The sequence below is a fragment of the Dichotomopilus funicola genome (assembly GCF_033296635.1).
Source record: "Dichotomopilus funicola strain CBS 141.50 unplaced genomic scaffold C8A04scaffold_87, whole genome shotgun sequence".
NCBI classification, from domain to species: Eukaryota; Fungi; Ascomycota; class Sordariomycetes; order Sordariales; family Chaetomiaceae; genus Dichotomopilus; species Dichotomopilus funicola.
In genome coordinates, this window is record NW_026944108.1 from 70,632 (window position 1) to 98,581 (window position 27,950).

The 27,950-nt window shown below is 55.0% G+C and overlaps 9 protein-coding genes across 9 annotated transcripts; 5 read left to right on the forward strand and 4 right to left on the reverse strand.

Annotated features, from left to right (window-relative positions):
- Positions 1–30: 30 nt before the first annotated feature.
- On the forward strand, positions 31–1,259 carry C8A04DRAFT_40191 (mitogen-activated protein kinase; the record flags this gene model as incomplete). The annotated part of the gene is made up of 4 exons (XM_062784857.1): positions 31–137; positions 194–389; positions 445–826; positions 883–1,259. 4 exons carry the CDS (start codon positions 31–33, stop codon positions 1,257–1,259), a joined length of 1,062 nt encoding a protein of 353 aa, XP_062633475.1.
- Positions 1,260–2,179: 920 nt separating this feature from the next.
- Positions 2,180–3,418, reverse strand: C8A04DRAFT_32392 (uncharacterized protein; the record flags this gene model as incomplete). Its single annotated transcript, XM_062782083.1, has 2 exons — positions 2,180–2,668; positions 2,741–3,418. The coding sequence occupies 2 exons, from the start codon at positions 3,416–3,418 to the stop codon at positions 2,180–2,182; spliced, it is 1,167 nt and encodes a 388-aa protein (XP_062633476.1).
- Positions 3,419–4,018: 600 nt separating this feature from the next.
- C8A04DRAFT_32393 (tetrapyrrole biosynthesis, uroporphyrinogen III synthase) lies at positions 4,019–4,994 on the reverse strand (the record flags this gene model as incomplete). Its single annotated transcript, XM_062782084.1, has 2 exons — positions 4,019–4,644; positions 4,712–4,994. The coding sequence occupies 2 exons, from the start codon at positions 4,992–4,994 to the stop codon at positions 4,019–4,021; spliced, it is 909 nt and encodes a 302-aa protein (XP_062633477.1).
- A 290-nt stretch (positions 4,995–5,284) lies between these two features.
- C8A04DRAFT_40194 (pyruvate decarboxylase) lies at positions 5,285–10,457 on the forward strand (the record flags this gene model as incomplete). Its single annotated transcript, XM_062784858.1, has 9 exons — positions 5,285–5,412; positions 5,497–5,855; positions 6,650–6,829; positions 6,884–8,114; positions 8,177–8,390; positions 9,262–9,417; positions 9,479–10,021; positions 10,075–10,218; positions 10,326–10,457. 9 exons carry the CDS (start codon positions 5,285–5,287, stop codon positions 10,455–10,457), a joined length of 3,087 nt encoding a protein of 1,028 aa, XP_062633478.1.
- Positions 10,458–13,323: 2,866 nt separating this feature from the next.
- Positions 13,324–15,072, forward strand: C8A04DRAFT_15240 (uncharacterized protein; the record flags this gene model as incomplete). Its single annotated transcript, XM_062778407.1, has 4 exons — positions 13,324–13,906; positions 13,967–14,347; positions 14,423–14,895; positions 14,983–15,072. The coding sequence occupies 4 exons, from the start codon at positions 13,324–13,326 to the stop codon at positions 15,070–15,072; spliced, it is 1,527 nt and encodes a 508-aa protein (XP_062633479.1).
- Positions 15,073–15,178: 106 nt separating this feature from the next.
- On the reverse strand, positions 15,179–17,230 carry C8A04DRAFT_15256 (SGT1 protein-domain-containing protein; the record flags this gene model as incomplete). The annotated part of the gene is made up of 2 exons (XM_062778416.1): positions 15,179–16,932; positions 16,999–17,230. 2 exons carry the CDS (start codon positions 17,228–17,230, stop codon positions 15,179–15,181), a joined length of 1,986 nt encoding a protein of 661 aa, XP_062633480.1.
- Positions 17,231–17,937: 707 nt separating this feature from the next.
- C8A04DRAFT_15246 (uncharacterized protein) lies at positions 17,938–21,691 on the forward strand (the record flags this gene model as incomplete). The annotated part of the gene is made up of 4 exons (XM_062778410.1): positions 17,938–18,069; positions 18,153–21,416; positions 21,484–21,584; positions 21,652–21,691. 4 exons carry the CDS (start codon positions 17,938–17,940, stop codon positions 21,689–21,691), a joined length of 3,537 nt encoding a protein of 1,178 aa, XP_062633481.1.
- A 502-nt stretch (positions 21,692–22,193) lies between these two features.
- C8A04DRAFT_15237 (COQ9-domain-containing protein) lies at positions 22,194–23,260 on the reverse strand (the record flags this gene model as incomplete). Its single annotated transcript, XM_062778406.1, has 2 exons — positions 22,194–22,526; positions 22,679–23,260. The coding sequence occupies 2 exons, from the start codon at positions 23,258–23,260 to the stop codon at positions 22,194–22,196; spliced, it is 915 nt and encodes a 304-aa protein (XP_062633482.1).
- Positions 23,261–25,409: 2,149 nt separating this feature from the next.
- On the forward strand, positions 25,410–27,861 carry C8A04DRAFT_15254 (uncharacterized protein; the record flags this gene model as incomplete). Its single annotated transcript, XM_062778415.1, has 5 exons — positions 25,410–25,825; positions 25,894–26,489; positions 26,595–26,808; positions 26,874–27,573; positions 27,796–27,861. 5 exons carry the CDS (start codon positions 25,410–25,412, stop codon positions 27,859–27,861), a joined length of 1,992 nt encoding a protein of 663 aa, XP_062633483.1.
- Between the last annotated feature and the right edge of the window lie 89 nt (positions 27,862–27,950).

Below are 27,950 nucleotides of genomic sequence, written 5' to 3' on the forward strand. Positions count from 1 at the left end.
ATCGGGCAAATTCGCGATACAGTAATCACCATGAGCAACACACAGAACCGAGGGGGCGCGAGGAAGATCTCGTTCAATGTCAGTGAGCAGTACGACATCCAAGATGTCGTTGGTGAGGGCGCCTATGGAGTCGTGTGGTAAGTTTGGGAATCGAGACACGCACGCGTTAGCCTGTCTAATCTATTCTAAATAGCTCCGCCGTCCACAAGCCCTCCGGACAGAAAGTCGCCATCAAGAAAATCACACCTTTTGACCACTCCATGTTCTGCTTGCGAACACTACGTGAGATGAAGCTGCTACGGTACTTCAACCACGAGAACATTATCTCGATCTTAGACATCCAGAAGCCCCGGAGTTACGACACTTTCAACGAGGTGTACCTCATTCAGGTATGTCCGCCTGTTTTTGGAGTCATTAGATTAGACGTGCTTATGCGCAATACAGGAACTGATGGAGACGGACATGCACCGTGTCATCCGTACCCAAGAGTTGTCGGACGACCACTGCCAATACTTCATTTACCAGACCCTGCGCGCTCTCAAGGCGATGCACTCCGCAAATGTGCTTCATCGCGACCTGAAGCCGTCTAATCTGCTTCTCAACGCGAACTGTGACCTCAAGGTCTGCGACTTTGGCCTGGCTCGCTCCGCTGCCTCGCAAGAAGACAACTCTGGTTTCATGACAGAATACGTCGCAACGCGCTGGTACCGTGCCCCTGAGATTATGTTGACTTTCAAGGAGTACACCAAGGCGATCGACGTCTGGTCTGTGGGCTGTATCTTGGCTGAGATGCTAAGCGGCAAGCCTCTGTTTCCGGGCAAAGACTGTATGTGCCAGAATTTCCTCCGATTAATCGTTTCCGGCGACTAACACTCGTGTCAGACCACCACCAGCTCACCCTCATCCTGGACGTCTTGGGCACCCCAACGATGGAGGATTACTATGGCATCAAATCCCGCCGTGCTCGTGAATACATCCGCTCACTGCCCTTTAAGAAGAAGGTGCCGTTCCGGACGCTCTTTCCCACCACATCGGATCTCGCCCTGGACCTGCTCGAGAAACTGCTCGCCTTCAACCCAGTCAAGAGGATTACGGTCGAGGAGGCGCTTAAGCACCCGTACCTGGAACCGTACCACGACCCAGATGATGAGCCCACTGCCCCTCCTATCCCGGAGGAGTTCTTTGATTTCGACAAGCAAAAGGATAACCTCAGCAAGGAGCAGCTGAAGCAGTTGATCTTCCAAGAGATCATGAGGTAGACGTGAATAACTCTCTGGGGATTGGTGGCATTGCGGCTTCAGGAGACGCATGGGGCAAGGCGGGCCAAAGAAAGTGGAGAAATCGTGGCGGGGTTGAGGAGAGAAAGCTGTAGAGAGAAAGAATTACATCCTGAATGGGGAGTTTGCGTTGGCTTTCACTTTGGTGTTATTTGGGGGTCTGAGGACGGTAGGGAAAGGATATGTCGGATTGAGCTTGGTCAGATGGGTAGGTAGGTAGCTAACGATCTGTTTCTTTCACATGGAATGGTTGAAGGCCGGGCTTCATTTTAGCGTATGAAGACAAAGAGAGGGCAGTTGTTGATTTATATACTCATTTTTCCCCCATCGTCCATCGTATTCCTTCCGTAGGTGACCGTCGAGAGCGGTTTGGGAAATAGTCACTGGAGACAACCTGTAGATCAACCGGTAGCGCCGTGCCTCGTTCGATATCTGTTTCGGGGTCCGACGGCATCGAGTTCAACCCCCCAACGTCGCCACCAGTGCTCGCTTTAGGGATCTCGGACTGGCGGAAAGCTATGTGATAATGAATCAGCCCTTCCTGGGTATAGCCAGTAACGCCACCCACCGAATGGCAAAGATCACCAGCTGCATTAAGTTGGCCAACGTAAGTTAAATGATATTATAAAAGAACACCCTAGTTAGTCATTCCACGTAACCCAATGTATTTTAATGTACTTGTCCCCCGTATGTAGCAGCCAGTCAAGTAACGAAGCGAGGCCCACCGCGCGGTTCCTCGTTTGATTTCCCCCTTCCTTTTCCCAAACGCCCCTTGCAGCAACTCTTATCAAGAGAGCAAAACTCGAAAAGCGTTCCTTCAGTCATTACAATCATTACCCCCACATCCACCCATCCATCCATCCGCTCGTCCACTTTGAGCTCCATTGCTCCTAAGCCCCTACCTAAGCCCCAATCACCCAAACCTCAACCCCCAATACCCCAAACTTCTCACCCTCATCACTAAGCGGTTCGTTACCAAACGTCTGACTTGTCGCGCTAACCCCGCGCTCCAATGAGTCGTCTAACCACAGGCCGTACTTGCCGTCGCCCGCGCCGAGAGAGAGGAAGTGGGTCTCGCACAGCATGTAGTACTCGTTGATGCCCGAGTAGGGGAAAGCTTTGAAACGGATGGGCTGCGGTGTTGGGGTGCGGGACGGGGGTTTGAGGAGGGTGTTTGGGGAGTTGGGGTTGTTGCCGTTATTCGGGGGTGGCGATGATGGGCCGCCTTGGATGGTGGAGGTGCGGAGGTTGGGGTTGGTATCATCGGTGTCGATGAGGGAGGGGGGAGGAGGTAGTGGTGCGAGGAGAGAGGCGCGCCAGAGGAAACATTCGCCGGTGCCGAAGTATTTTGGGGCGGGGTGGGGGTGGTCGGATAGGTAGGCGCCGAAGAGCTGGGAGGGGGGGAAGAAGTATCAGCGTCAGGTTAGGGAGTGAAGAAATTAAGGAGACGACAGAGAACTTACACCACCCTCGCAGTCTCGCACACACAGCACGAACCCTACCCTTACCCCTTGGTACCGCGCGCATTTCTCGTATAGCGTCGCTAGACTGGCACCGTCTTGCTCTAGGCTGTATACCAACTTCCATTCGTCAACAATACCCAGGCGCGCGGGAACCATGATGCGGATCTCCTCGGCGATAGGTGCCGTCAGCAGCCGCGCATTTGCTGGAGTATCGTCTGAGAAGCCCTGCAGCTGTAGCGGCTCTAGAGGTGGGGGCCGCATCGGAGACGGGGTGCGGTGGGGATTCAGGAGTTGGGGAGGGGTGTAGACACCGTCGAGCCCGTTGCCGGTTCCTTGTGTTGTTTGCGAGCGTGTAGGTGATTGGACGTGGTTGTGGCCATGATTATGGTTGTACCCGCCATCGGGTTGGAAGGTTCGGGCGTGGGGCATACCGGGCGGGCTGCCGAGGCTTGACGAAGAGGGTTCGCTCGAGAAACGGCGCACGAAACCGCCCCAGAGGTTGGAGACGGAAGAGGTGAGAAAGGCGGGCGAGGTGGGTGAAGTGGGTGAAGTGGGCGAAGTGGGGCCTGGTGGGGTGGTTGAGCGAGAGGACGAGGGCGAGAAATGATGGCGATCGGGAGAATGGCGCGGGCGGAGGGGTTGTTGGGTGTTATGATGGCTAGAGGCGTACGAGGCCATGATACGGATTGCGGATGTGGTTCGAGATGGGGGTACACGTCGAGCTTAGATCAGGTAAGTGCCCGCTGTTGCTGCAATGCAGCGTGTTTGGCTGCAGTTACACGGAGCTCTAGGTGGGGCCGTAGTGATCGACAAAGGCGCTCCTGCACCGCCATAAATTAGTGAGTCCTGCGACGGGTCTGATAAGTAAAGGTACGTTAGGGTTGTAATAGCGTAGGATTAATTCCTGTGTCTTGTCTTGATTCTCTATGCTTGGGCTAAAAAAGACGTGGAGTGCGAGGATCATGTGTCTGCAAGGGAGCATCGACTCCAGTTGCATCATTGTTGTTTCTGTACCTTATATGCTACCCGTAGTCTCAATACGTGTACCGTACGGTACCGGAGCTTCCGGCCGCCCGCACCTTGGCGGAGGCTGGGCGGCCGACCGTGCAGCAAAGTGGCAATGGTTACGTAATTTATACCTCCGTGTGTCACTGGCGACGGTATGGTTCCGTATCAACGACACATTCGTGACACATAGTCCGAGAATCATATGCCGAGCCTTTCAGAGCTTTCATTCCCGACCCGTGGACGGGCGATACAAACTGGCCAAGATTCTTGTCAGGCCTGGCCTTGTTCGTAACGGGAGATGCCCTGCCAGACACCCTCCGGCGTGGGCTTCTCCGCGCAGACTTCAGGTTCATATCCGTACACATTAACCAGGTGATCGCGGGTCGTCGGTCCAATCGTAGCCACCAGTACACTCGGGCTGGGTGGCTTTGGCCTAGCCTTACCCGTGCTCTCGTCAAGTAGTCCCATAGCACGCAGCATACTGTCGCAGCCGTTCGGCGAGAACACAACCACCCACGTCCTTGGCCGGTCGGCGTTGTCCGCTAGTCGCCGCGTGATGTCGTCTTGGAACGACTCCAACTCCCCCATACCATAAACCACCACCTCGTCTACACCCCATCCGGCAGCGGTTAGCACCTTGGGGATCACGTCCCGGCGCTTCTCGCCAACGAGAAAGAGTAGTGGGGGCGGGGGTTTGCCGGACTCCCGGTCTTTATACCATTCCCCATGGTGCTCGAGGATGAAAGGCGCCAGCTTATCCCCAGATCCTGTATGCTCGCCAAACACCTGCAAGGGCGGCACGACGGGGATCGCCTTCAGGGCGCGCGTAGTCGCTGGGCCAACGCTGTAAAAAGGGATGCCCTCAAGCGACGGCCAACTCGCCTTCACATCATTACCTGCGACATTTGCTCACCTTTTAGCCTCCTCCTTATCCCGTGCTAGGCGAGACAAAGGGGCCCATACCTCTCCTCTCCTCGGCGAGCTTAGCAAAGGCTTCAACAGCGCGCTGAGACGTAAAAATGAGACCGCCGTATGGACTACCGTTGTTGCCGTTTATGGACCCAGTTTCAAGCGCTTCGCGTACTTTGGCTAGACCGGCCTCTTCGAACTGGTGCTTCAGCACGGGAACGAAGGACACATCGTAAGCGGCACCATCGGGAGGGGAAGTAAAGAGTTCCTCATAGGCATCGCCTGGAACAGATTTTGTCTTGAGCAGGAGGACGGGTGTCTTCTGCTCCTGTGTCATGATGGGAGACAAAGTCGAGCAAAGGGAACTGAAAGAAGGGGAAGCGAGACATTCAAGGTTCCGTGCTGTGGATGTTGAGGTTCTGGCACGTGTCTGACACTTCTGGGTCCCTCGCGACCCCCTGTCGAAATTCTTATCGATAAGACGATGTCTCTGATTTCCAATCACCCGCGAATTGCCGGCTCTGCCTCTGGAAGTCCCGGCATCGTTGTTGAATTACGCATTTTCTCACATTCTGAAGCTGCCCCATCGCGAGTGGTTTGAGGGAGGAAGTTGGGTTGCGCATTTACATGGCGTCAGGCAGCGAAGAACCGCAGCCTACCGGCACGCCAGCTGCAGAAAGCGCTGCTGCAGGGACCAACACCGAGGCCCCTAAGAAGTATCCCAAGGGCGTGGTGCTGGGCAAAGATGGAAAACCGTACGTTTACCCCAACCTAGCTTTGACCGCGAATATTACTACCTATACGGGCATCTGGCACTTTTACTAACTCGCTTCTTCCAGTTGCCGGACTTGTAACGCCCTAGCCAGCTTCACAGCTCACAGCAGCTCCGCCCTCAAAGCCCGACAACCACGAAAAGACTGTCCCCCCGACGTCGAAGCCCTCGGCCGCAGCTCCTGGACCCTTCTCCACTCAATCGCTGCGGCCTACCCGCCTACACCCACGCCACAGGAACAGTCCGATATTAAAGGCTTCCTCCGTCTCTTCTCCAAATTGTACCCGTGCTGGGTATGCGCCGAGGACTTCCAGCAATACCTGCAGACGCGCGAGGTCAAGGCGGGCAGTCGCGCCGAGTTAGGGAACTGGATGTGCGACGCGCACAACGAGGTGAACCGCAAGCTGGGGAAGCCGACGTTTGATTGTAGCAAATGGGAGGAGCGGTGGCGGACTGGGTGGAAGGATGGAAGCTGTGATTAAGAGGTGGATATGGGACGTGCAATAAGGAGCAATGATCGGGGGGGCTAAGGGTGGTAGAGAATTGGGTGCACTAAGTTCATGATCCCGCCATGTTTGGACGGAGTTGGGTGGAGTAAGGGATGTAAGGTATGTATTTTCCTCGTATCCCGAACGCAGGTTCGTTGTAAAAGCCAGCCATTGAAGAAGAAATCTCTCCTCAACCTCAATAATATCAAGACAATGCTAAGTCTGAGAATATTTACGCCGGTTCAGCCGGCCAGAAGACGGCTTTCTCAGATTCCCAACCTGACGAATCGGACTTCAATGTTGCGTTTGTACGACGGTTACATCGCCCTAGATGACTTATTCAGGCCCGGGCCTTATCTATGCCAAAACGGGCCGGTTGTATTATGAGGACCCGTCGATTACATCACTCCCGCGTCAACGAAGCTGCCCTACAAACCGCTCGAACCCACCGTTTCGTGGATAACGGCCTGGCCCTGCAACGCCCCGTCACAACATGTTTGCTGTGGGATAGCCCCATTCGAGCACCGCGTCATGCAAGTGACCCCGCCAACATGACAGAGGGACGCCGGGAAAGCCGGGATCAAAACGTGAACACACTTTTGTCGTGAACCGGCCCAGTCGTACGATAGTATCAAGTTAGGTTGCCCATTTACTTGGTCTCACTTCCCTAATCCCAAATAATACGCAAGGCTCATTAAACCAATCCAATTTGCCTCTAGGGAACCATGGCAGATATCAGAGAGCAGGGCCTGGAAAAGCCCGTAGTTGTCGCCGAATACCTCTTCAAGAGGTTACATGAGGTTGGCATCCGCTCCATTCATGGCGTTCCCGGAGACTTCAACCTGGTCGCGCTCGACTACATCCCCAAGGCGGGACTCAAGTGGGTAGGCAGTGTGAACGAACTCAACGCAGGTACGCAACATTCCGTAAGAGAGCAACTTTAGATCTGGCTCACCAATTTTCCAGCATACGCTGCAGATGGCTACGCCCGTACAGGGGGTATTTCTGCCGTGGTTACCACCTTCGGCGTGGGCGAGCTGTCCGCTATCAACGGCATCGCCGGCGCCTTCTCGGAGCACGTTCCCGTGGTGCACATTGTCGGCTGCCCGTCGACTATCTCGCAGCGCAACGGTATGCTGCTGCACCACACCCTCGGCAACGGTGACTTCAACGTCTTCGCCAACATGAGCTCGCAGATCTCCTGTGTCTCGGCCCGCCTCAATAAGCCAGGGGAGATCGCAGACCAGATCGACTACGCCCTGCGCGAGTGCTGGATTCGCAGCCGGCCAGTTTACCTCATGCTGCCCACCGATATGGTGGAGAAGAAGATCGAGGGGGCTCGGCTCGACACGCCCATTGATCTAACAGAACCCCCTAACGAGCCAGAACGGGAGGACTACGTAGTAGACGTAGTGCTCAGGTATCTCCACGAGGCCAAAAGTCCCGTCATATTAGTCGACGCTTGTGCCGTTCGCCACCGGGTGGTCCAGGAAGTTCAGGGTCTAGTGGAGAAGACCCAGCTTCCCGTCTTCGTGACGCCCATGGGTAAGGGAGCTATCAATGAAAGCCTCCCAACATACGGCGGCGTCTATGTGGGGACGGGTTCAAAGCCGGGCGTCGCTGAGCGAGTCGAATCGGCCGATCTAGTCATCACCATCGGCGCGATGAAGAGCGACTTCAATACCGCCGGCTTCTCATACCGGACGTCCCAGCTCAAGACCATTGACCTCCACTCGGACCACTGCACCGTGCGCTATTCCGAATATCCCCGCGTAGCCATGCGCGGTGTGCTGCAAAAATTGGTTCAGCGTGTCGACGTCGGAAAGTTGAACCGTCCATCTTCTCTAGAGGTGGTCAACGAGGTGGCCCAAAACCGCGACAGCTCCGAGATCATCACGCAGGCTTTCTTCTGGCCGCGCGTGGGCGAGTACCTGAAGGAGGACGACATTGTCGTCACCGAGACGGGCACCTCCAATTTCGGCATCTGGGAGACCAAGTATCCGCGCGGCGTAACCGGTGTCACGCAGATTCTCTGGGGCAGCATCGGTTGGTCAGTGGGTGCTACCCAAGGTGCCGCGCTCGCCGCGGAGGATATGGGCACCGACCGCCGGACCATCTTGTTTGTGGGTGACGGTTCGTTCCAGCTCACGGCTCAAGAGGTGACCACTATGATGCGCCACAACCTTAGAATCACCATGTAAGCCACTCCCATCAAGTCATCCCCGGTGAGACTGCAAATGTGTTAACCACAGCGTCTAGTTTCCTCATCTACAACGAAGGCTTCACCATCGAGCGGTACATCCATGGCATGGAAGCCGAGTATAATGACATCGTCCGCTGGAACTATGTCGATGTACCGACTGCGTTTGGCGGGACCGACAAGCTGGTCCGCAAGTTTGTCGTCAAGACCAAGGATGAATTGGAGAAGCTCTTGACCGATAAAGAGTTCAACGAGGCTGGTGGGCTGCAGTTTGTCGAGCTCTGGATGCCAAAGGATGATGCGCCGCGGGCTCTAAAAATTACCGCGGAGATTGCGGCAAAGAACAACGCGAAGGAGGAGTGATTAGGAGGAAAGGTAGTTGAAGAGACGGGCATTGAGGTCTTGGCTTGATAGCTCGTCTGCTGCCACCAAAGCCACTCCCCAGGAAAGAAACGTGGAAAAAATCAAAACAGGCAGATAAATGTGTAAAAATGTGGGAGTGTGAAAGGAAAGGCCATACTTCGTAGTTGGTATCCTGTATTGGCATGCTGACGCTAGCTTTGGATGTGAGATATTTTGTTTTTATTTACGGATAAATGATTCAATTCTTGTAAAAAGGGGAAAGAACCTAACACGTGACCCAAGCCTCTTCTAAAACAAGCTCTCAAATATGCTCCACCATCGAGGTCACCCAAAATTAACATCGCTCGACATCAAATCCGTCCTGGTGAAATATAATCTCAAGCACCTCATTGACAACGGCAAATCCGGTCTTTCCGTTTCCTTTCCCCCACAGTCTTTTCTCTCGCCATTTTCAATTTTATATTTGAGGAAACAGGCATCTTTCACAGCACCAGTACCATGACCGGGAACAATAAACGGAAGGAGGGTCCTAGTGGAGGAGGCCAACGGTCTAAGAAGAAAAGGGTACGCACAGCCGAACAGCCGGGAGCAATAGTCGAAGTTCACGGCCTTTCATGAAATACGGACGCATTGCGGAGATGTCGAGCGCTCTCCCATCCCGAACCTTTTCATCACCACGTTCTTGTTTCCTCTTCCTCCTGAAATACCCTTACCAAAGCTTCACAAGTTTCCTGTCCCATTTTGCGTGCATTAGCTGATTTAGCTTGAACACGTGTACCAGACCGGAAATGCGGGAAAATGGAAGACCCCCCACCAGCAGACGAAGGCGCTGTCGCAGGAGTCCAGCCTCCATCCAGGTGACACCGGGATTTGGATCACTTGTGCGCGGCACCAAGAGGCGAAGGCCGCCCGTGAAATTGGGGTCCTCTTCTCTGAGGTCCGTGATGCATCCATTTGGGTATCAGCTACTCGAGAAGCGGGTTCTAATCAGAAAATAGTATGCTGAGAAGATGTACGGCATCAAGTCCGTGCATGATGGGGCGTCAGGTCAGGATGAAGGACCTGGCAAAACCGAGAATAAGGGGAACGATGAAGATGATGACGAGGACGACATTGAAGCGGCCATCGAGAAGGAAATCGCTGCCCTCAAGCCCGAACCTAAGCCCACCATTTCTCCAGGCGCGCCCACCGCCACCACCGCTGACACTAAGCAACTAACTCCTCTCAAAATGAATGTCGACTGCCTCCTCTTCGTGAAGACGGTGCCGCCCATCAACCCCGTGGCGTTTGTCCGCCAGATCTGTGAAGACGCAAGGCAAAGCGGAAATCCGGGGGCGGGAGACGGAGAGTCCTTGGGGAGGATGCGGTGCCGGTATGTCAACCGGCTAACGCCCGTCTCGGTGATGGGTAAGGCTTCGGAAAATGGGTTGGTGGAGGTTGCGAGGGAGGTGTTGAAGGCGTGGTTTCGGCTGAAGGGGGAGGGTGAGAATGGGCAAGAGGAGGAAACGGGTGTTGAGGCGGGGGATAAGAAGGTTTTTACAGTAAGTTATGAAGTCTGGCTTTACGATGATGCTATTGGACTGACGGTGTTAAGTTTGCCATCCGACCGACTATTCGCAACCACAGCAATTTAAAACGCGACTACGTAATCCAAACGACCGCGAGCTTGATCAACGATGATTACCACAAAGTCAACTTGACGACGCCAGACAAGGTGATTCTGGTGGATATTTATCAGGTACGTTTTCACGGGGCCGCGGGCCGGGCCGAAGCATGGCGCACTGATGCGTGGGGTATCAATGAATGAATTCGCCCGGCTGACAACTTCTTTTCGGCCGTTCCTAGGCGGTCTGCGGGATGAGCGTCGTCGACGGTGACTGGGACGAGTTGAAACGTTACAACCTCACTGAGCTGTTTGCTCAGGGCCAAAAAGACCGGCTCACACGAGGTGCAAGTAAAAAGGAAGAAGAAGCATGAGATTAACCCGGTTGTGGTACAAGTCAAATCATCGCTTTAATGCGACCTGAATGCGAGGTTCGCAAGCAGCCACGGGCTCCCAACACCAAAGGGTGCATAAGGGCCATTTCTGACATCCCGGTTGGAGGACAAGAACGACCGAGATGCGCCCGCCGCAACAAGCCACACTAAGTCCTCTTCAAGATATTTTTGACGAGCCGACCGTGCGGGCTTTGCAGGCCAAGAGTTTTGGTGGGCTCCGGGACCCGAAGGACCCCAAACCAGTGGCAGTCATGAGCTAAAAATGGCCGGGGTCGTTCCAACAACGCGGGTCGGGTTTCGACAGGACTTGGCTTGTCGGAGATGTACACTAACTCTATAACTAGTTACCTTACCTTTGTACGGAATACTTCGTACACAGTACAGAGTAGTGCCTGTCTTCTTTCGTCGGGGCGGTTCCTGCAGCCTCCGTCGATCGTTGTGACATCAAGGGTCGCATGTGCCCCTGGGAGATGTTGACGTCCTGAGTTTTCTGTCTCGTCATAGGGAGGATGCACCTGATCTTCATTTTTAGCAGTTGAATAAACAAGCGTGAAGCCTTGTTCCACAGCAACCCGCAAGACTGAACATGTATCCGTAAACTGCGGGGAAATCTCGATTTGGATGGGGAAGGGCCTCCATGCTCAGCCTCTTCAATTGACGGGTTCTTCTGATGACAAAGCGATATTTAGCTGTCGATGATATCAAATCGGCATGGAGATCCGAGCGATGAGGCGTTTGATGCTGGAAGCTCCCCACAGTGTTTTTGTGCTGGCGACATTTGCGCTGGGTTTCGCTTGTGCTTAGCCAATCACTCTAATCCCTCGCGCCCACCCCAGTTCGCTTTCGCCAAAAACTGAGAATGGCGGACTTCTTTCTGGGTTCCAGAATGTCAGCGTTGATCTTTGAATCCTCCCGTGGTTCGACGGGACTTGTGAAAGGGTGGGGATGGCGTCCGCCTCTCACGTCTAGTCTGGCCTTTCCATCCGCTCGCACTCTCATTCTCGCTTGCTCTTGCCTGACACAGAGAACGTCCGCAGAGGTCCCCGGCAATTAGCCGGGTTGGCCGACTCTTTTGCATTCAGCACCTTCCTGTTTCGATCATGATGGAAATTTGACTTCGTCGTCCATTCCAGATGCCAGGACACCGCCGGACCACCGTCCACCAATACCAATTCACACCACACACATTCACACTCCCCAAGGTTCCCGACGTCAACGGTCGCGGTACCCAGCGGCACCTGAACCCAGCCCGAGATAGAACCTTGCAACGGGATTTACTTCTGACCCCCCGCCGAAGCCAATTTTTCTGGGTGTCGGTCCCATGCCCACCAACCCGACGGCACCAGGGTAGTTTGAGGCTGTCCCGCTCATGGAGAGGTAACGTTAAACGCGACCCTTGACCGCATCAACCGAAACGGGGAGCACTTGACGACCATGATCACAAAACACCCATGATGCCATTACCCATGCCCTCATGCGAGTGAAGCTGTGTGTTTAGTCCGTGTTTATTCCCGTATTTCGTACCGAGAGCATCTCCACCCTCCTCGTCTTCAAGCGCCTTTTTGTCCCATGTTGTCACAAGCAGATGGGGGAGGGTAAGCCCCCATTATCAAACCACGAAGGTGGCCGAGGTGGCTTCCCGTAGCGCGGCGCTTGGCCCCTCACGTGGGGACTGAGTAGGAAAGTTTAGGAGTGACGAGTCTAAGACGGAACAAAGCTTGACCTCGTCGAGCTCGCTTCAAGCTGCCGCTTATTCGTTGGTTGTTCTTCGTTTTCGCTCCTTGGAGCCCATCCTTCCCTTCCTTGGCGGGCTGTCGTCGCGTCCTCCGACCCCGTTCGTGATGTGTAATCTTGCCCTCGCATACACAATATCTCGCTACGGAAGATGTGGTCGAGAGGGATGGTAAAAAGACAGGGAGAGAGGGATCGTCGAGCGTTGGGTTTACTTCCCCATCGCTATCTTAGCTTGGTGCTCACCCCCACGAGTGCGCTTCAGAGCCGTACCACAAGAGCTCGGTGGGCCAGTTTGTTTTGCTGTTCCTTCTGTGCCTGATTCTCTTCCATTTTGCTCGCTCCCACGGACGTGCCAGACGCCCCCTAAACACCCCTCGCATCTGGGGGCCTCGGAAATCCCAAGCGATAACGGCGGATTTGTGTTTGTCCCACTCGGTAAACGCAGCCGATCAGCAAAGAGACAGTTTCCGAGCACTACTTCTTGTATAGGTATACCGTGAGGCCACACCCCTGAGCCCTTTTACCTATATCTGCAACGGAAAAGTCCCGCGCGCGAGAAGAACAAAAGTCCAGCCCCCAAACTTGGTCTGGCTTAGTTCTCATGCCCAAGGGGATCGGGCCTCCCACAAGCCCGTCCTGTTGACAGCTTACTTTTGACTTCCGAGGGAGAAAGGAGGGCCGCGATGACCGTCGGACTTACATATCAATACATACGCAGGACATGTGTTGTCCTTGGATAGGCAAGGTCACTGCGCTATAAGCAGGCATGCACGGGAAGGAAGTCTTCTGTAGCTCTTCCATGCCCATACCCGAGTTCCCCCATACCCCACGGATGCTAGACGCCCACGCATCCGCATCCGCAAACTTGACCCTTGCAGTACATCCGGCTTTCTCACGATACTGCGTTGCTCGTGGACCGTCTTTAGCTGGTGTTTGTGCCTTCTGGAAACAAGAAACAGCCGGGATGTATGGTCCTGTTTTGTTCCCTCAGGCCTCGAACAACAAAAGGAACCCCCTCTCCTCCAGCAACATCCCACATAACCGCCATTCTTGCTCGACAAAAACAAAAAACAAAAGAAGTAAAGCATTCTCTTCAATCCTCGGCTTCGACATGTGCCAGCCCTCCGACTCTCTCGTCCAGAAGATGCTCGGCTCGGTCATTCCCAAGGATGTTACCGTCAAATCGGTCCAACCAGTCTCTTCAGGTCGGCCACTCAGAAACTACGAAGTCTCCCTTTCCACCGGAAAGACGGTCCTCCTCACTCTCCCACCAGTCTCGTTGTGGCGGCCCCTGAGGGCCGAGCAGGATATGCTCAGCTCTGAGGCCATCACGGTGAAGTGGATTAGGGATACACTCGCGCAGGGAACTTCTTCAGTTGACGATACGGTGCCGTCTTCATCCAAACCGAGCCTTGCAGACTCTCTCCTCCCGCTGTTGCCGACACTACTTAGCCACGTTCAGGATATGCATCCGCCGAGCTCGTCCTTCGCCGTCTACGAAACCATCCAAGGCACATCGCTGCCCTTCCTCACCACAAAGCCCACACCCGCTGACCATCACAACATCGACCGCCAGCTCGGCCGCCTCGTACGAGACCTGGCCATGTTGACTTCTCCCACCGGTCGCTTTGGGCCTGTCACGGCAGTCCTCGGTACTACTAATATCACGACCACCCAAAACCCAACATTACAAAGTGCCTCAACTTCAACAGCTCCAAAGCCCGCCCGATCAACAGCGGTAACAACAACAAAAGCACCAACGACAACATTCCTCCCAGCTATCCTTACCGAAAGCAACCTCGCGACCACAAGCGGAGCCCTCACATGGTCGACTGCCTTCCACTCGATGCTCGAGGGTATCCTACGGGACGGCGAGGATATGGCGGTGGCAATTTCGTATGTGTCGATTCGTCGGCATTTCCGTCGGTTAGGATGGGTGCTGGACGGAGTCACGAAGGGAAGGCTGGTGGTTGTGGAGGTGGAAGGGGACGGGAGGGGGAATCTGGTTGTGCGAGAGGAAGGTAATGAAGGGGAGAAAGGGGGTGAGGAAATGGGGGACAAGGAGTCTGAAGATGAGGCCGATAAGAAGAAAGCGAAGAAAGATGATGGGGAGGTTGGGACTGAAGGGGATAATAGTACAAAAAAGGCGGCGAGTCGAGAAACTACACCGGAAACACAAGAAAAGGGGGAAATGCAAAATCAACAAACAGATCAACCACCAACAACAACACAAGACCAATACCAAGACCAAGACCAACAACACCAACGTCTAAAACTCGCAAGTCTTCGTGATTGGAGTAGCGCCATATTCGGCGACCCCCTCCTCGCGACTGTCTTCAGCGATCCAAACCAACGACCCCCATCGGCGGCCTTTCTCGCCGGCTTCAACGATGACACCACCGCTTCCACTCCCGCTATCAATCCTGAACAGACGACGACGACAACGGAGACAACGGGGACGACGGAGACGACAACCCCCCAGATGCCCTACCCGTTATCCCTCCCCGAATCAATAATCGAATCCCCTACGACCGCCCCTGTCCGCCTGCTCTTCTACCAAGTCTACCACGCCGTTACTCGCATCGTCGCCGAATTTTACCGCCCGCAGAGGCCATCAGAAAGTAGAACGCACGAGCTGGAAGCACGCAAGAAGTTGAATGAGGTGCTGGCACGGCTAGCGGAAGTGGGAGATGATGGGAAAATCGGGACCGCTCCTACTCCTACTACGCCGAGTGGTGTTGACTTTGCTAGTCTGTATGCGCAGAAGAAGAAAGGCCAGGGTAGCCGACATCACCACCGGCGGCCGAGTGGGGAGATGTCCCCGGCGAAGAAGGTTAAGAGGTCTGGAGAACTGGGGTGAACGATGGACGGTTGGTTAGATTACCCCTTATCAATAAGGAGAACCTTCAACAATATTCATCATACAACTAATTACATCTGTATTCCATATCAGGTACTTACTACCTTCACTCATCTTCCCCTGAATCCTCCTCATCCCGCGGTAAACTCAGCCCCATCATTCCCAAAAGGTTGCCCGCTGGCCCAGCCATCCCCGCCTGGCTCTTGAAGCTCTCCAGCAGATTCTTGGCGAGATTGAAGTCAATATCGACCTCTTCGTCACCGCTCTCCTCTGTCTCATCCTCGTCATTCTCAGGTCCAGCTTGGGCTCTTGGGCCAGAACCATGCTCGCCTTTCTCCTTAATCGTGCCCGGGGTCTTGGGTTGTGGGTCGAGGCTCAGTGCGCCCAGCCCTTTCAGCTCATTCTCCATCTGCGTCATGAGCTTGCGAATTTCTTCTTCACCTTCTTTGTCATCGCCACTTTCATCTTCATCTCTTGCTTCTTCCTCGGGGCCTTCACGCGCCACACCAGACCCTTTTCCCTTGCCGTCCGGGCTCTTCTTCCCTTCCTCCGCCGGCAACCCCATCATCTCCCTCATCATGCTAGCAAACTTATCCTCGTCAAAACTAACCGCCTTATCCTCATCCTCATCGCTATCACCCCCCTCCTCCCCGCTGTTGTCCTCGTCATCATCATCATCATCATCATCGTCATCCCGATCCATCTCATCCATCTCCGCTCCATCCACCCCAGCCGACTCATCATTCAAAAATGCCTCAAACCTCGCCACAATCTTTTGTAAATCCGCCTGGGCAGCCGCGTCCCCAAACCCACTCCTTTCTTTCCCCCTTGAAGCATCAACCTCCCCATCACCACCACCACGACCAACCCCCCTCTTCCCCTCCAACTCCCTCTCAAAATCCTCAAAATCAATATCCATCCACCCATCATCATCCTCCCTCCCCACACCCTCCCACTGCTCAATCTCCGTATCCGTCGGCAATGCACTATCCCCGCCGTCTTCAGCTAGATCCTCCAAGAGCAGTGCCATCTCGCGTGCCACGCGGCTTGGGGACTGCTCGGCGGTGTGGGCGAGAAGCTCGAAGCCTGTGGTGAGTTTCATGCCGAGCTCGAGGCGGGAGAAGAGTTTGTTGTTGGGTTTTGGGTCGTCATCTCTGATTTCGGATGGAGCGTCGCCGTCGTCGTGGCCTTCGGCCGCGCGGAGAATGGGGGCCCAGGCAGGTGGTGGAGTGAACTGTTGGCTTTTGAGTTGGGCGTAGAGGACGCGGGTGAAACGCACGCTGATGGTGACGAGGTCTGTTGGTGGGAAGGTGAGGTCGGCGGGTGCGCCGCTGGTGGTGGATAGTAGTGGTTTGAGAGCGCGTGGGTCGCGGAGATAGAAGGCCTCGGTGGCTGGCGCGATGGATTTGGGCAGAGAGTGGAGGATGTGGGCGAGTTTGCGGGGGATGGTGACGGGCGAGTGGTAGAGTGAGGCGGTAATTTGGGTTGGGTATTTCTCGAGGCGGTAGAACGCTTCGGCTTCGACTAAGGGGGAATGGATGAGGGCGGAGAGAGGGGCGGTTCGGATGGTATCGAGTGCTTCGGCCAGTGAGAGGCGGGGCTCGGAGGTGCTTGTCAAAGGGATGAGGACTAGCTTGCCGTCGTGGATCCAGACCCGGTGGGCGTCGTTCTCTGGACTGAGCCAATTCGGGGTTACTTTGGCGGCCTCGACGAGAAGGAACTCGCCGTCGCTGTCGGATACACGGACCCAGAGATCGGGAAAAGACTTGCTGAGCTCTCGGAGGAGGTAAACGATGAGCCACTCATCCTCGACATTGTCTCCATAGTGTGTGATGCCGTGGAGGTAGGGGAGTCCCAGCCCTTTGGAAAATCAAATCATCAGCTGCTTCTCATCCACATTGTGCGTTGGGGAGAAGATAGGCTTACCCTTTCTCGTTTTTGCTTCCAACCGGAAGGGCTCCCGTTGCCAGATGTAGTCACTGGCTAATGCATTCAGCTTCTGATCCGCGGCCTTGCGAACTGTCTCTAAACTGGGCACATTGTCCTGTGTCTTATCCCCGATGACAAACAGCATGTACTCCGCATAGTCTTCCGATACCATCATCCGAAACCCACCAAAATCGCTATCCCCGGGCCGGGGCTCAGGTGCCGAGTCCATCTTGTTTGTCTGGAGGCTGAGGTTGGGTTTCTTTGTGCTGTGTGAGATCAAGTGGGAGGGTGTCGATATCCAGACAGATCAAACGAAGAATGTGAGTTCGAATGTGCGACCCAACCCGGTGCTTTTCTTGTTAATTCTAATTTTAAACCTTTTTTTACGAATAATTCCGTCCTTTTTGTAGCTAGGATGTGGTGAATGGGATATTGTCGGGGCGGCGGTTCTTAGCCAAGAAAACCCAGCAACATATGATATTTGAAGGCGAAGTGACTGGGGTTGTTTATTTCTTTCCCTGTTTTAAAAAGATGTCGATTATCACAAACCCTAAAGAATATTCGTCTCCTTTTCTTCATCGTCACTTTTTTGAGATACATGCGAATGCCGTCCTGAGCTCCGTCCCTATCGATAACGTTAGGACCTCCCCCACAAGGTGGGGTTTGCCTGAGCGCGGTAGTGGGGCTTCGCGCTCAGCTCAGGCTCTCCATCGGTAAGGCTGCAGCGCCCCCCGGCACCTAGAGAATCCATTTAAATTCTCCCACCAAGAGCGAGTGGGCCAAACGAAACACGCGTTGGTTCTCGCCCAGACGCGTCCAGGCCCCTGTCACCTCCCCTCATCTTCAACAGAGTGGCACTTGCACCACCCAACGCTGCATCGCGGTTGTTGCTTGTGTTCGGGCTGGCCGTGTTTGAAATTCCTGTCAGTGGTCATAATGCCCGGGAGAACCAGCGACGGCCATGCGGCCGAGTCATCACGGAAGCGCGCTCGGCGCGGCGAGCTGGGAGATGGCGAAGAGATTGTCGACGTCCAGCGGGCGAGGTCAAGTCTACTACAGGCGGAATCCGTGAGTTACCAACTCCAACCGTGTTTTTTTTTTTTTTTGGCATGGCCATACTTATTTGTTCCCATCGTGGGGCGTGTTGACAGAGGAAACGAATCCGCCTTTCCGATCCCGAGCACATCAAGGTCGAACGAGGGATCATTCGAGACGTTACCCCGGTCGACGACGATGCCGAAGACGATGATGCGGATGCGAACGATGATCCTACCTCGCCAAACTCGCCCCCCAAAACCCAGTATGAGTTGATGCGCGACAATAACTTCGAGCATCTCCGCCACGCGGCTGCCGACGACCAACGTGCCACCCAACGTCTCCGTTTCCGCCCGAGTATGCTGGGCAACAGCACCATTGCAGAAAATGGCATTATCGAGAGCGTCACTTGCGTCAACTTTATGTGCCACGTGCGCCTCCACTGCGAACTCGGCCCCCTCCTCAATTTCATCGTTGGAGAAAACGGTAGCGGCAAGAGCGCCATCCTGACGGCAATTACATTGTGTCTCGGCGGCAAGGCTAGCTCTACAAACCGTGGTGGCAGCTTGAAGAGTTTTGTCAAAGAAGGGTGCGAGCGCGGCGTCCTCATCGTCAGAATCAAAAACCAGGGACAAGATGCATATAAGCCCGATATTTACGGCGACTCTGTCATCGTAGAACGCCATTTCTCCAAGTCCGGTAGCAGCGGATTTAAGGTCAAGACCGCCATCGGCATGGTTCACTCAACTAAGAAGCAGGAGGTGGACGAACTGGTCGAGTACTACGCCCTCCAAGTCGACAACCCGCTCAACGTCCTCTCCCAGGATAATGCCCGCCAATTTCTCAATGCGTCAACCAAGACCCAGAAGTACAAGTTCTTCATCGAAGGCGTCCAACTTCAGCAGTTAGATAACGACTACCGGCTAATTTCGGAAAGCCTGGAACAGATGGTAGCCAAGGTACCTGATCAGCAGGAACGGGTCAAGCTTGCCAAGGGCGGGCTGGATAAGGCCCAGCGCCTCATGGATGAGTTGGAGGGCAGCCGTCAAGTTCGCATCAAACTCCGGACTCTACGCCACCAACTAGCTTGGTGTCAGGTGTTCCAAGAGGAGGCGGAGCTGGTTCAGAGGGAGAAAGAATTGGCCCAAGCCGAGACCCACGTCGTTGAGGCGCAACAGGAGGTACAAGCCAAAAACCAAGCTCTTGAAGTTGCGGATGAGAAGGTGGAACGCGCCAACAATGCCTGGGAGGCTGTTAAGGGAGAGGGAGAGGAAATCGGAAGGTGCCGGACGGAGGCCATCGAACACCACCAGCGGTTGAAGGCGGAGATTGCACAGCTCCATGCCGAGGAGCGGGAGGCTCGAGAGCAATTGAAGTCCAAAACTAGGTCTGTGAACGAGGTCAAAGAGAAAATTGCTGCGGAGGAGGCTCGGCTTCAGGCTGCCAATGGTGATGGCCCCGCCCGAAAGATGCGAGAGCTCGAAGCAGCCAAGGAGAATGTCACCCGGATCCAAACGGAGATCCAGAAGAACAGAAATCGTGAAGCCCCACTGGAAAACGAGATAAAGGCCATCAACGCGGAGGTGGCCGGGTTCGATAGTGAAATCAGAGAGAAACGCGACAAAATCGACAACATCCAAACCAGAATCAACGAGTTGGAAGAGAATAGGGGTACATTGTGGGGTGCCTACGAAAGGGGTGTCCCCGAGCTCCTCGAGAGGATCAACAACGACAGCTCTTTCCGAACGAAACCAATCGGGCCGTTAGGTGCGCACGTTCAGCTTCTCAAACCTGAGTGGTCTGGTATCCTCGAGAAGACAATAGGCGGCAACCTCAATGCCTTCGTCGTCAGCTGCAAAGCCGACGAGACGATTTTGACCCGATTGATGCGTCAGTGCAATGTACGGACCTGCCCTGTCATCATCTGCAACTCTCGTGGGCTTGATACCAGCAGAAATGAACCCGATTCGGAGTACGACACAATCCTGCGGGTTCTCGAAATCGAGAACCCCTTGGTTCGGGACGTGCTCGTTATCAACAACATGATTGAACAGGTGATCCTGATTCCCGAGCGCGTGCGGGCGCAAGAGGTCATGTTTGATAGCGCTCCGCCCCGGAACGTTAAAGCTTGTCTGTGCTTCCACGATGGGAGGCGTGACGAAGGTCTTCGGCTGACGGTGGCCGGCAACGGGATTAGTACTTCCCCTATTCGTACTAATACCTCGGCGCGGCCTAGGATGAAGACAGGTGCGAGTTCTCAGATCGCGCTGTTAAATACTTCGAAGCAGCACCTCGTTGCCGAATACAAGGAACTAAACCTTCAGAAAAGCCGGCGGAACCAGGACTGCGAGCGCCGAAGAAAAGAACAGGGGGAGGTGAAGGACGGTCTAGCACGGCTCCAGGACGACCTGAGATACACGGAAGCTGAAATCAACCGCATCCAGGAAGCGTTGGATGAGCTCGAGGGGGGCGATGGCGTTTTGTTGGCTCTCAAAAGCCATCTCGTGGAACTCGAGCAGGATTACAATCATGCTGGGATCCAGTTCGGCTCGCTCAGCGCACAGAAACAAGACAAAAATGTAATCGTGGAAGAAGCCAGCCAAAAGGTGAAAGAAGCAAAAACACAGCTGCTTGACTGGGAAGCCCGGCTCGGAAAGGCCGACGCCAAGGTCAAGAAAGCCGAGGATGTACGCCTCCTCTGTCTTGTCGAAAAAAACGATGCCATCTCTAAGGAAGCCGAAAGCGTCGAGGCGAGGGAGAGAGCGGAGCGACGGCGGGCGAGGCAAGCGGAAGGCATCCAGGAAATGATTGACCAGGCTCGGCAGGTGTGCGAAGAGCGTGCGTATGTTCCAGAAGGAGAGACGTTCGAGGGCATCCAGAGGCAGTACTCCACCCTCCACGAGCGACTCAAGCGGATCGAAAACAAACGCGGGATGAGCGACACCGAAGTGCACGACTACTTCGCCCGCATGCAAGCCGCCCACGTTCAGGTGGTGGCCGACCTCGAGTCCATCACCGAAGTTAACGAACGACTGCGAAGCACGCTTAAGCTACGGCTCGAAAAATGGCGCAAATTCCAGCGTTATATCTCATCTCAGTCCCGCGCCAACTTCATCTACCTGCTGAGCGAGCGCGGCTTCCGCGGCAAACTGAACCTTGACCACCAGGAACGGTCCCTGGACCTGCAGGTTGAGCCGGACAAAACGGAGAAGCGGGCGGCAGGGCGCAGCACCAAGACGCTTTCAGGCGGCGAGAAGTCTTTCTCTTCCATCTGCCTGCTCCTGGCCATATGGGAAGCCATGGGCTCGCCGCTGCGCTGCCTTGACGAATTTGATGTGTTCATGGACAATGTCAACCGTGCTATTAGCACGAACATGCTGGTAAGTCCTCCCAAGGCAAAACGCAAGCCAACCTATGTTCTGGGCTCTTCCGATTAACAAAGGTTAGATCACCGCCGCGAGGCGTTCCGTCAACCGCCAGTATATCTTTATCACACCGAACGCTATCGAAAGTCGCAACACACTCGACAAGGATGTCAAGATCATTCGGTGGGTTTACTGTCACTTACTTGCCGTCATGAACATGTGAGCTTGGCCGCTAACACTCAACGTTTAGCTTGACGGATCCACGCCAACGGACGCTTGCCGACCACTAAACGGTCTTCTGGCCAGTGTGTGTATCTGTACCTCCAATTTCTTCGGCACTTCGCTACATGTTTTAGCAACTCTAGTTGAAATTTTCAACTCTGTACGACTACTTGTAATGTCAGGGTCGGTTCGGTTGCTTCGGAGGGGAGTTGTTTGAATTGTCGAGCTTGAACGGCGTTGGGATTTTGGGGCGGGGCGGGTTTGGCTGGCTGGAGCTACATGGTGGTTGCTTTTACCTGTGTTGTCTTGGTTGTGTTGTGGCTGTGGGATTTTGAAGAGTAGCACTTGTGATATCCCTAGGGGGGGGAACCTGGCTGTAGGGAAGAGAGTATGCTTGTACTTTTTTCGGTAATACGACTACTTGTACTGTATGTAATCCTACACGTTTTTGTTCACAGCAACGACGAGAGATATTACCACAAACCGTCCATCAACATGTTTCCCTGCTTCACATATCCACGTCCGCAGTGAGCAGCAGCTCACACTCCCGCGTTTGCCAAACGCCTTCCACTATATCCTCACGCCCTTACTCCGCAACACATTCACCGCAGCACCCGCATTAAATCCAATCCACTCACTAATCGAGCGCACAGCACCGCCCATACGGGCAGCCTCCTGCAGGCGACGGCGCAGGAAAGCGCGCGTCTCGCGAAAATCGGGAGACTGGTCGGTAGTCTGGAAGAGCTCGGCGGCGGCGTAAATCGCAGACAGAGACGCGCGCTTGGAGTACCACGACGGGTCGACCGAGGAGTCGCCGGCCAGGTAGAGGATCTCGTCGGCGAGCTGGGCTAGTTCTTTGACTGATGTTGGGGCGTAGGATGGGTGTGCCATTACGGCGAGGGCCTAGGAGATTTGGAAGTTGTTAGTAGCGTTCTAGTGAGCTGAGATACCCTTCGTGGATGTATGTATGTGCCTTTCCTGGCTGGGATGGTGTATGTGTGTTATGTCATGCTCTAAGCAGTTCGAAAGGAGAAAGAGAAAAACAAATGTCGAACCTCCTGCCACCTCCCCACCACACCAGCCTCCGCATTACCCTTCAACCTCTCCCATGCCAATGCCTCAACCTTGTCCGCAACATTCGTGATCGGACTCCCAGCGTCTCCCGTCAACCCCCCCACCTTCCCTCCCAACGCCGTTCTCTGTGTATACAAGTGCCAGCAAATCAGCCGAAACGCGCCCCCGCTCTCTCCCCCAGGCAGCACCGAAGGGCTGATATCTAGGAGGCCAGCATCACGAGCACCGCGGGCGAGGGCTTCAGCGGTAAAGCCATGCCTAGGAACATGAATATACGCAGCGCAGAGGAGGGCGGTTTCGGCCGGGGTGAAGGGCCCTGGGGGAGGGGGGTGGTCGTGAGAGTGATAGGTCCGGAACGTTGTCGCTGGTGTTACGGGCGAGCGTGGAAGGGGGCGGAGCGGTTGTTGCTGGCGGGGGTACTGGGGTCGTGTGCTTATGGTGCGGGCTGTTGGTATCGTTATCGAGGTTGATTCTCTTGAAGAGAGACACACAAATCGGGAGCTTCGTCTGAGGGGACCGATGAGTATGCGTGGAGTGGTCTCGGCCCTGGCCAAACAAGCCATTGTTGGCGGGTTCATTCTTTCGGTCTGTATGACGATTGTGCCGTTGTAGACAGTATACATCCAACGTCGTCGCCGATATGATGTACCGCAGTTGCTTCCGTCCACTCAGATCTGCAAATGTCGGGTTCAGGTTCCTGGCCCTCTTGGCTCGATCGGGAAAAGCTCGGCCTGGCTCGGCTCACTCCCTCAGCCTAAGCTTTTGTCCCTTCTCCACCCTGTATTGCTCTCTCCCTGCACAAACAACGAAATAATTAGAGCCTCAATTATTGAAAGAGCTCAGCCCGGCTCTGCGCCTCAACCCGTGTGTATCTCGCTAGGATATTCCTTATATCTCGTCTTTATAATTACACAAATATCGTATTCACAAAATTATATCGATTGATCGCGCGGAGCTTGTTAGAAGCAAGGTAAGCCGTCTCCCTGCTGGACTCTCAAGGTCCTCAGTGGGGTTCTTGTTGGAGACGGCGGGTCGGCCTCGAACCAATGTGTGGTTGTCTGGAGAGTGGAATGAGCGGGCGTGCCATGCGAAGCTACAGATGCGGCAAGGGAACTAATGCAAGGTCACCGTGGCTCTGGGCGTGATAGGAATGGCAACGACCCAGTGCAACGCAAAAGGCCGCTTGGGGGGAACTGGCAGCGACCCCAGGGGAGCGGCAGAGTGCGGCCGTCCCCGCGGCGGGGTGTTCCGCCGGGCTTGGGGAGATGGTGACTCTTGATACCCCTCCCTCGACCGTCAGATTGACGGTCGGTTAAGTAAGGAAAGCGTTCGTGACATGGCGAGCCTAAGAGGTGCTTTCGGGTACCCACGCCGCGCCCACCTTGTTGCTGACCTTCTCGCCCTCATGTTGATCGAAACTGGTTTGGAGGATAGAGAGGATCGGTGGTTGAGCCGAGAAACGTGCCTCCCAAGCCGTTCGGCTTCCCCCCCTCACACGCATGATTTCACCTCTCCCGACCCCTCCTTCGGACTCATCTCATCGATGAGGAAAGTCGAAGACCTCCCTCCTTCGCCCGTGCAAGGCTTTGGTTTCACCACCCATCAGTCAGCGTTTCTGCAAGCGCCGTGGTATTTTTCAATCTCGTCATGCATCGACCGGGCGTTGAGATAATCTGGTTGGTTGACCCAAAGAAGGCCAGAAAGAATTTGCTCGCTTTGGTTCCTTTGGGGGGCCTGGATGGCCGTGCCGGGCGCCTCGTCACCCCTGTCGCCCGTGTTGGAAGCAGCGCAGAGATTTGAGATGGATGGCGAGACCATTCGCTGGGTGGCTTTTGCGAATTGACTTGCACAAGAAATTGAGCACAGTATTCACTTTCGAAATCGTGACTAGCCACGGAACTGGATTGGGCCGTCACGTCTCTCGTCAACCTGGTCCGCCTGTTGTGCCACCATCCTTCCCGCGGAAGCTAAGCTCCAGGATAATGGCTTTATGCCCTGAGGCAGCAAGCCCCGTAGGGCAGACCGATCCCCATAAATTCTTGGGTGTTCGGTCGTTTGACCTTGAAGCCTGTGGTCTAGTTATGTCTGTATATTGGACAATAATCAACAAATCTTGCCCGCCCGAGTGAGCGGAGGAATGATATGATTACAGCAATAACAAACCTATCTGCCTTCATTGAGAAAATTGGAAATTACCACATGCTAGACTGCACCTTTCATCTACATCGCCGAAATCGAAATCAGTTCAAGAGAAGACGGGTGGGCGCTTCCAAGGTGGCTGTGATCTAGGCATCGACATTGTTCGCCCCATGGGGCCATGGCTTGCAGCTTTAAACATGGATTTGAATCCCACGTCGCTTGGGCCCGCAGCCCACCAGCCGTTCCGGCGGCGCAGCACAATGCCGTCGCCCCCGTCGTCTCCCTCGAATCCTAATTAAGTGACATTGAAACCCCCCTCTTGCCCCTCTATCTGGGACGCCAAGTCCGAGGGAGCTCCCTGATTCTGGTGTACTATGTATGTACATAGTAACGACTAATAAATGAAAGGCTCTCGCTGAATAATTCCCAGTTCTGTCTACATGTCTTGGCTTTTCAACGGCCGCCGGACCGAGCCGGCCACAGACGATTTAGCGGGACAACAAGTACACTTTTGACAACTATCGACGCCTGTAAACCTACAAAGTTGACAAGCCGGAGACTACGACGACAACCATGTTCGCGTCCCGCGCGCGATGGCAGCGGTCAGCGCTGCTCTTCGCAGGCGGCGCACTAGCGGCCTTCATCGCCAACCTCTCCTTCACCATCTGGGCAACCACGCGGCCCGGCAGCAACATCCGCGGCGGTGTGGGGGTGTTATCTGAGGAAACGACGTGCACGCGGGCCAAGACAATCAACACGGCGGTGCACGTGGCGATCAACGTGCTGAGTACGGTGTTGTTGGCCGGGAGTAACTACTGCATGCAGTGTCTGTCGGCGCCGACGAGGCGGCAGATCGACGAGGCGCATCGCGTGGGGCGATGGGTGGATGTGGGAGTGCAGAGTGTGAGGAACTTGGTGTTTGCCGTGTCGGGGCGGAATGCGCTGTTGTGGGTGTTGTTGTCGCTGTCGTCGCTGCCGTTGCATTTGTTGTATGTCCTCCGTTCTGAACGCATCTCATCTCAACCCATAAACTCATATATATGATCAACCCTCCCAGTTACAACTCGGCCATCTTTACCTCGCTCTCCACCAACGAATACAACATCACCGTGGTCCCCTCCACCTTCCTCGAACCCAACCGAGCCACCCTCCCAACCTACCTTCTTACCCCCCACCTCACCAACCTCTACGACGCCATCCACACCGGCGTCCTCCACCGCCTCGACCTCCAGCTCTGCGTCGACACCTACTCCACCAACTTCCAGTCCTCCCACGGCGACCTCCTCATCGTCACCTCCGCACCCACCACCGCCAACCACCACGCCAACGAAAACATCACCAGCGCCTCCTCCTACCCGGCCACGTACGCCCTCGACAACCTCGGCTGCGGTATCCGCCAGGCGTACCAGTGGATGTGCTCGCAGGCGGGCGATGCGGGAACGGTGTGTGCGGCGCCCTGTGAGGACTCGGTGGGGAAATACCGGGCGGACCCGGCGAGCTGGACGCCGCTGGGGGTGCAGGAGGTTGGGGCGTGCTATGCGCTGCCGACGCCGGAACGGTGTAAGTTGCTGTTTAGTCCGATGTTGTGTTGGATTGTGACGGCGTTGAATTTGGTTAAGGCGGGGTTGATGGTTGCGACGGCTTTTTGGGGGGGTGGAAGGGGGAGGACGGTCACGGGAGAAAAGCAAAAGGCGGAGGGGGGTGGGGAGTACGGGATGGTTCCCGGTGGTGGTGCTCCTGGACTGGAAGAGAGGAGAGCCGGGCAGGATCGGTTGATCTTGACGGTGGGTGATGCCGTGGCGTCGTTTATGGAGCATCCGGACGAGGCGACGGTGGATATGTGTTTGGCGTCGAAGCAGGATGTGATTAAGAGCACCGGATTTTGGTCCAAGGAGCCGAGGAAGATTAGTTCTTGGAGGCGGTCCAAGTTTGCTGCGGCTAGTCCGACAAGGTGGATGGTGTGTGTTTTACTGTGAGTTTTCCTCTTTTCTTTTTTTGCTCTCTTTTCCCCTTTACAGCGACTAACGGATAACGTAGGTATATCGTCGCCCTCATCGCCTGCATCTTCCTCTACGGCCTAGGCGTCAACAGCATCGGCGGGGACAAATCCTTCTCCTCGCTGATGGCCCTCGGCCTGGCCCCCGTCAGCAGCAAGACGCTCATGCAAGTCTTCGACCTCCGCGGCGGCGACGACAACCTCCTCAGCAACGTCGTCATCGCCAACAGCCCGCAAGCCATCCTCTCCATGCTCTACTTCACCTACAACGGCCTCTTCACCTCCATCTCCCTCGCCACCGAATGGGATAGCTACGCCACCCACCGCAAGGGCCTCCGCGTCTCGTCCAAACCGATCCCCCATCAACGATCGACTTATTTCCTCCAGCTGCCCTACCGGTATTCTTTGCCTTTGCTGGTCACATCGGGTCTGCTACACTGGCTCATCTCCCAGAGCATCTTCCTCGTCTTTGTCGAAATCTACCGCGACTCCGTCGAATCCATCACCTCGGTAACCAACACAACCCGCCCTGTGGATAATTTCACAACCTGCGGCTGGTCCCCCGTCGGCGTGATAACCGTCATAGCCATCGGTTTCGCAATGGTTATCCTCCTCCTCGGGTCTGGAACCCGTCGACTAAGCTCAACAATGCCTGTCGCGGGGAGCTGTAGCGCAGCCATCGCCGCAGCATGCCATCCTCCACCGTTGTCGATGTCGTCAACATCGTTTGAGGGGGGGATGGTTTCAGCAGAAAAATTGATGTGGGGAGAGACGAGTGGGGGGATGGATGTAGGAGGGAAGTATCCTGGTGAGGGGGATCAGGCGTCGGTTAGGGGGGGATGGGATGGGAATGGGATGGGAGAGAGTGGGTTGGGAGAGAGTGGGTTGGGGAGTGGGATGGGGATTGAGATGGTCGGGAGTATGGTTGGGTTAGTTGGGGGGAATGGGCAGGGAGAGAGGGAGAGGGGGCATTGTTCGTTTTCGGCGGGGGAGGTGGGGGTACCGAGACGGGGGGTTTGGTATAGTTAGTTGGTTTTAGGGTGTGGTTTATTGTGTGGTTTGTTTGTTTAGCGATTTATTTTTCTTTTTCTTTTTATTAAAATACCAACCCGCGATCA